Below are 6,529 nucleotides of genomic sequence, written 5' to 3' on the forward strand. Positions count from 1 at the left end.
CTTACACATTCTAAATGTTCTCTCAGGGGAGTATGCCCCCCGAAAACCTCTTGAGGGACTGATGTCCACCCACTATAGTGTAATGAAATCTTTCTGAAAACACTATGGTGCCCTACTGTATATCCTTGCCACAGCAGCCGCAAGCCACAGCTATGTAATAAACATTAGATCCACATTGTTAAAAATTTGGGATACATTTTTTTATTTTTGCACAACCCAAAATGGGTTTTGTTCAAGTAAAAAACTTACTTGGATTAACACTATGCCAACAAACAACAACAAAAAATGTATGTAATGTGTGCAGTGTGAAAAACCTATTTATAGTTTCCTGTGTAGTTCCTGCTTACTACATTTTAAGATCTGCACATACTCTGTAATTATATTTATGATAACCTTGATTACTAAAAAGAAGCCTCACCCTCTTCCTGGTGTGTATCTTCAGCAGCGTAGGCATCGCTGGGCACCGCTGGCTGGTCAGGGCAACTGGAGGGTAACACGTCGTACAATGCTGCTGAAACAAGCTCTCCAGACTTCACTACGTCCTGGCTGGCTGACACACTATCAACTCTGAATATAGGATACACAGATATGCACATGCATACAAATGTAATTATTTTATTATATTTACAGCGCTGTCTGATAATATGGTAGGAACTGTGAATATCAACATCAACATTGATGTATATCATCAGAGTGCAGTCACATTACTTAGTTTACAGCAAAAAAACACAGTTAAGTGTGAAGTGCCTCTTTAACATTAACAGAGACGAACCAACCACTTTTTCCAATTCTGATCCAGTTCCAATATCGAAACTTTGATACTGAATACCGAATATACAAGGAAGCTAGGTTGATTTGCAATATGTATTCATTCAAAAAGTTGGTGCAGAATGAAGAATCTTTAATTTTAAAAAGTTTTCATTTTCATCTAGTTTTCACTCACTTCCAACCACATTTTGACTTTGATCAAAATCAACTATATTACAGGATTTTACGAGTTGCTGAAACAGAACTGAAACTGCCTTCACTTAAGCTAAGCGTAACACTAAAGCACGGAAGTGTCGCTTGTCACGTTACTCTCACAGTTGTCACACCAAGCCAAGAGACATGGACTTTCGAAGCAGTTTGTACCAGATGTTACGTTTTTTTAAGTTGACATTACAAAGAGTGCTGGAACTTTTCTGGCATACTTTGATGTACCTTTGCACTCTTCCTCCTCCTCCTCCTCCTCCCCTCGCCAGGCCCTTGCAATTGCACTGTGTATTAGTGATCCTGAGTATGCAATGATCACTTAATGATCTGTTTGGTACAGATGAACAAATGCCACATCATCATAAAAATTCAGTGAACATGAAAATTATTATGGAAAATGATAATTCCCACTGATCACAATATCTGCCAAAATTGTTGAAGCATAATGTTTTTATTGTGACATGCAGCACTGAATTAAAGCAAGAAACAATTATCGGTCACAGTGACCTTTGATTAGGGCTCAAACAACATGAAAAACTATTCACACCCATAAGACTCACATAAAATCACACAAGGACGCCTCAAAGTAGCGCCACGCTGCCTGCCAGGAGGTGCATATATTGCTCAGAGAATTGCTGTTCGACCTCAGAAAAATGCATTTGAGGTTGTAACAGGATGAGGTAAGACCTGTAGTTAAGTCCCCCAATCCCGTTATGAAAAGAGAATTTCAGGCCCTGCTATCATTAACAAAAGATAACAAAAGCAGTACAGAAGTAGTGTCTGTGTGACACTTTTATCGAAATATGTAAACTGTAAATATAATGCCAACTCAGTACTAAAGATAGTTTCTTAATTTTGACTGGGTACAGGAAAAATGCAGCAACCATTTCAAGGCAAGTTAATTTATATCAGTGTAAAAAATTAAATAAAATACAAATATTCCCACCTCCACAAACTAATGACCGCACAGTGATGAGGAGGCTTTTAGGGCCCCTGAAAGTCTGGGGCCATGGGGTAGTTAAAGAAGAAGAAGACGTGAAGTGAATCTCCTTAACACATGTGATGCCAAGTCAATGCTTCTATAATTGCAGTCATTTTCAATCAGTACAAAGAAAACAAGACCAGCACTGTCATCCAGTTATGTTTTTTAACAATTATGAATTGGAAGTTACGTGGAGTTGATAACATTACAGAAGGGTGGCGTCTACTCAGTGCTAGTTGGCTACCGTTAGCCAGTGCAAACAGTATCGTGGTAGCCTAATGCTAACTAGCTAAACTGTCGCAGCTCAATACATATCACCTTTTGGTTAACGCCTATTCAAAAATCACTCACATTATTCACCATTGCGGCCGATTAGGCGTTATTAACGTTTTCGGACGTTGCGTGTGTCGTTCGCTGCAAGTTAGCCAGTGGCGTTGACTGGCTTCAGTGTCAACATTTAGCTTATCAATGCTTTAGAAACAAACTGAGCTAACGTTAGCGCCTGCAAGGCGGGACTGTGAGTATTGGATAAAACGCTTTGGCTTTGTTTATATTGATGACAGGCTATGACAAAAATACAGTTTAGAATACAATACATTGAGTATTTTAAACATGTAATGGTAATGTTTAAGGATTTCCCTCCTAAGTGGCCACAACTTAATAAGGCAGCGCAGCACAGGCCCAAAGACTCTCCGATTTATTACAACCAGCCTCCTCCGGAACAGAACACTGACCTGGGCTGCCAGTCATTCCAGTGTGGCTGCAGGTTGTGGGCGCCGCTGAGCCGAGACCCCGAGGCTTTACGGCTCATTACCTTTTAGAGAGCTGCATGACCCGCTGGCAGCGGTAACCGTGCCTCTCCTCAAGGGTTACTTTGTACTGTTGTGTTTTGTCAAGTCTCATAAATCGGTTAGCAACTCGTCGTTGTAGCTAGCTTACGGTAGTGTTGCCTCTTCTTCTTCTTCTTTGAGATGTTACGGCAGTTGGCATCGTTGACGTTGAATTACTGCCATCATCTGGAGTAAGTGGACTCCTACAGTTGTCTCCCATCATGTTCTCATCGAGCGTTCCCCCGAGGAGTCTGACCAAGGGTGCAGATCCGATGTCATGATTAGGGGGGGACACAAAAGTGATTTTTTTCCCCCCTTATGCAACTCATACCATGCCACCATATATCACAACTTCGTAGAGGCTCACCATATCATTAAAAAAGTACTGCACAGGGAATCATTTCATGTGCCTACCTTTCTTGTTTATTTGTCCTGAACAGCCAACAGCGCATATCACTGCTTACTTAACTGTTATATTAGTAAATCATAATTTTAAGGCTCTCAGGCATGTAATGTCTACTCATTTTCTTATCTTTCGCCTCCCTCCAACCCTCCCAGATCCCCAATTCTTCTCACCATTTTCCTTTTCTCCCAGTGTATGAACTATGCATGATTAATTGATATGGATGAATATCAAAATATGAAGCCCTAACCAAGTTGTTTAAACTAACTGATCATGTTTTTAATGATGATAATTAAATGATCAAGTCTGAAAATACATTTGTTTAATTTTGAATAATTTAGGTATTGGAGGGGACAGTTCATGTTTTTTAGAAATTAGGGGGGACATGTCCCCCCCGGGATCTGCACACATTACTCTGACGTCCTCTTGTCCTCACCTGACTCGAGGAGGCGATGATTTATAATCTCAAGACTGGAAAGAGCAAAGATTGAGTGGATTCCCGTGTCCATATTTGTTTTATTTGCAAAGTTGTCTAATCAGTCCTGTTGCAACAAAAAGGTCATCATATTTCTATTTTTTATTTTTAAGGACTGATTAGATGACTGAAAAAAAAAACTGCCACAAGCAGCATTTGACAGGGTTCAAGCACAATGCACAGTTTCAGAGAAGAGAGCCTGAGAAGGAGACTTGAGCCCTGGACATTTGTATATTCAGGTGTGTTGACTGTGTGGCACTGGGCCCTATTTAAAAAAAAGGAGACATATTGTAAACTCTTTTTTTTTTTTTTTTTTTGGGTGAAATTAGGTGAAAGACAAGGTGACACGGGGGACAAGTACATCACACCACGAGGATCAACAAATACAGATAGCGGACATACAGTACAGATAACAACAAAAAGCAACATAAAGTTATTATGATATGTATAGAGGTAATATAGGTGTGTGTGTGTGTGTGTGTGTGCGTGTCTGTGTGTGAGTGAGTGTGCATGCGTGCAAGTGGCTGAGAGGCAGATAGTATGGTATTATAAACATATGTAGGTATAGATAGATGATACAATAAGAATAAGTAAGTAAATAAAGTATAAATAAGAAAAGAGAAGGAGGAAAGTAAAATTGAAGGAACAAAAAAAAGATAAATGAGTTAAATAAGTAGTAATAGTATGCAACATGATATGAGATATATTGATATAGTACAGTGTCATATAATTTAACCTTATATAATGTAATTAGATAATTTCAGATAAGATAGACAGTATAATGTAATATGAGATATTATAACAAGAAATGCAGTATATTATAACCTAATATAGTCTGAAGAGGTAATGTGAGGTATGATAATGTAATACAGGGCAAGTTTGTAATGTAATATATCATGCTGTAATACAGGATAATAACATAATATATATGTGGACATAACATATGTGAACATAACCTCATGCAAGTAATATATCATGACAATGACTATCATAAGATTAATTGGGGACTGGGGTATCAGGAAGGCAAGCTAAGGGGCCCCCTAGCTGGTCCCCAGTAGCCCAGTTGGTAGTCCCGGCGGGAGACAGGCGAGGCGGTAGTGAAAAGGCCCCCCCCCCCTTTTTGTATCGTCTTATCTGTTGTTGTTGTTGTTGTTGTTGCCGTTCTTTTTTATTTATTGATTTATTGATTTATTTGTTTAGATTGTACCTTGGGCTGCTGCCGAACCCAGAGGTAGCTGCTGACCTGTTGCAAATCTAAACTCCTTTGCCAATTCCTGGTCTGGGCAACTTCCAGACCCTTGGGAGGAAGTCTGCCCGTTGAGGAGTGGGTTGTTTGTTTGTTTTGTTTGATTATTTGTTTTGAAAGAGAGGGGATGTGAGGAAGGACCCAACCACCCAGCCCCACCCGCCCTCACCGAGGTACTGCCCTGCCCCAAGAGAACCAGACATGAAGCCCCCACTCACCTCCACCTTCAACCAATCCAGTCCGGCCCCGCCCCTTCTCTTTGATTTATTATACAAATGTCATCGTCATGATTATTGCTAAAAAAATTATAATAATAAAAAATAATAAAAATAATAATAATAATGATAATAATACACAAGTAAAATAAAACAAACAATAAAAAAAATAAAAAGATATGATATATACGACATGGTAATAATAGCAATGATAGTACTGTCAGTAATAATCATAATCATAATATTCAGTCATATTAGTAATATTAATAAACACAATCAACAAAGTGAGCATAATATAGTTAGCACAGTCATATTCATGTTAATAATGAAAATATTGACAATATAGTAATAATAACAGTATTAATAATAGAGGAAGAGCAAAAGAGATTTATGGTACACAGGGAAAAATGGATAGATAGTAGTGTGTTTGTTTGTTTGTTTGTTTGTGTGTTTGTGTTAAATTGTGATGTGTTTTGAGGTGACAGGAATGTGCGCGGTACTGGTGCAGCTATAGGCCCATCGAGGAGAGGAATGGGGACCATCTGTCTGTAAAAGCTGTTATTTTGTTGTTATTGTAAGCAGTGATTTTTTCCATGGAGATGTGTTCCAAGAGAAGATTGATCCAGTGATTGATGTTTATTGAGTTTTTTGATTTCCAATTTAGGATAATTGTTTTCTTAGTGACAGTGAAAGAGATGAGCAAGCTATTCTTGTATTTGTTTGGTATGGTGATTGTTGAAGTGTCTCCTAGTAGGCAGAGTTGGGGGGATGAAGGGATTCTGCAGTCCAGTATGGTGGAAAGTTTTTTTGTGACAGAGTTCCAGAAAGAGTGAACCGGTTGGCAAGCCCAGAGTGCGTGGAAGTAGTTATCTATTGTTCCTGTTGTGCATTGTGAACAGATGTCTGTGGTTGCTAGTCCCATTTTGTGCATTTTATATTGTGTGATATGTGACATATTGTAATCTCTGATTTCAGAAACAGCCCCCTGAAGGCATGTTTTCATGTGCCTTCTGACATGGCTCAATTAAGGCTATTTAAATTTATGATGCTTCTCCAGCGACACCCTTTGGTCAAATATTGACGGTTCACAGTCATGGCCAGACTAACCCCCAATTTCCACTGGATACGTCTCCGCTGCGTTGCGTCTCCGCCACGCCAGCGGAGCAAATACGTTTCACTTTAGTCAATGTGTCAATCTCCACCAGGTCCGCTGCGCTGCGTATCTGCTCCGTCCCAGCTCCGGCAGTCCGGCGCCCTCCGGCACAGATACGCAGGACTCCTATATCTGGCGGATGCCGGAGTGCGACGCAGCAATTCAGCTGAATTTAGCACCGAGCAGACAGGAAGTCAAGCGCTAAAATAACAAACAGCATCCGGTTACCTTTCAAAATAAAACACTCGGTGTT

General features: G+C 39.7%; 1 protein-coding gene across 6 annotated transcripts in view; it reads right to left on the reverse strand.

Moving 5' to 3' along the window:
• The window catches only part of smg1 (SMG1 nonsense mediated mRNA decay associated PI3K related kinase), a 133,706-nt gene extending 130,772 nt beyond the window's left edge, over positions 1-2,934 (reverse strand). For 4 of the 6 annotated variants that reach the window (XR_003983089.1, XM_030410385.1, XM_030410387.1 and 1 more), the window contains exons 1-2: positions 2,689-2,934; positions 419-567 (exon numbers count right to left, since the gene is read on the reverse strand). Coding sequence is in view for 4 of the 6 variants with exons in the window: in XM_030410385.1 (XP_030266245.1) it covers positions 419-567; positions 2,689-2,765 (226 nt within the window). In the remaining 2 variants the exon portion in view is untranslated. The remainder of the gene's footprint in view (positions 1-418; positions 568-2,688) is intronic. The other 2 variants (XM_030410383.1, XM_030410386.1) reach the window with 2 other exon arrangements.
• Positions 2,935-6,529: the final 3,595 nt, after the last annotated feature.

This window comes from Sparus aurata, chromosome 24, assembly GCF_900880675.1.
Source record: "Sparus aurata chromosome 24, fSpaAur1.1, whole genome shotgun sequence".
Lineage (NCBI taxonomy): Eukaryota > Metazoa > Chordata > Actinopteri > Spariformes > Sparidae > Sparus > Sparus aurata.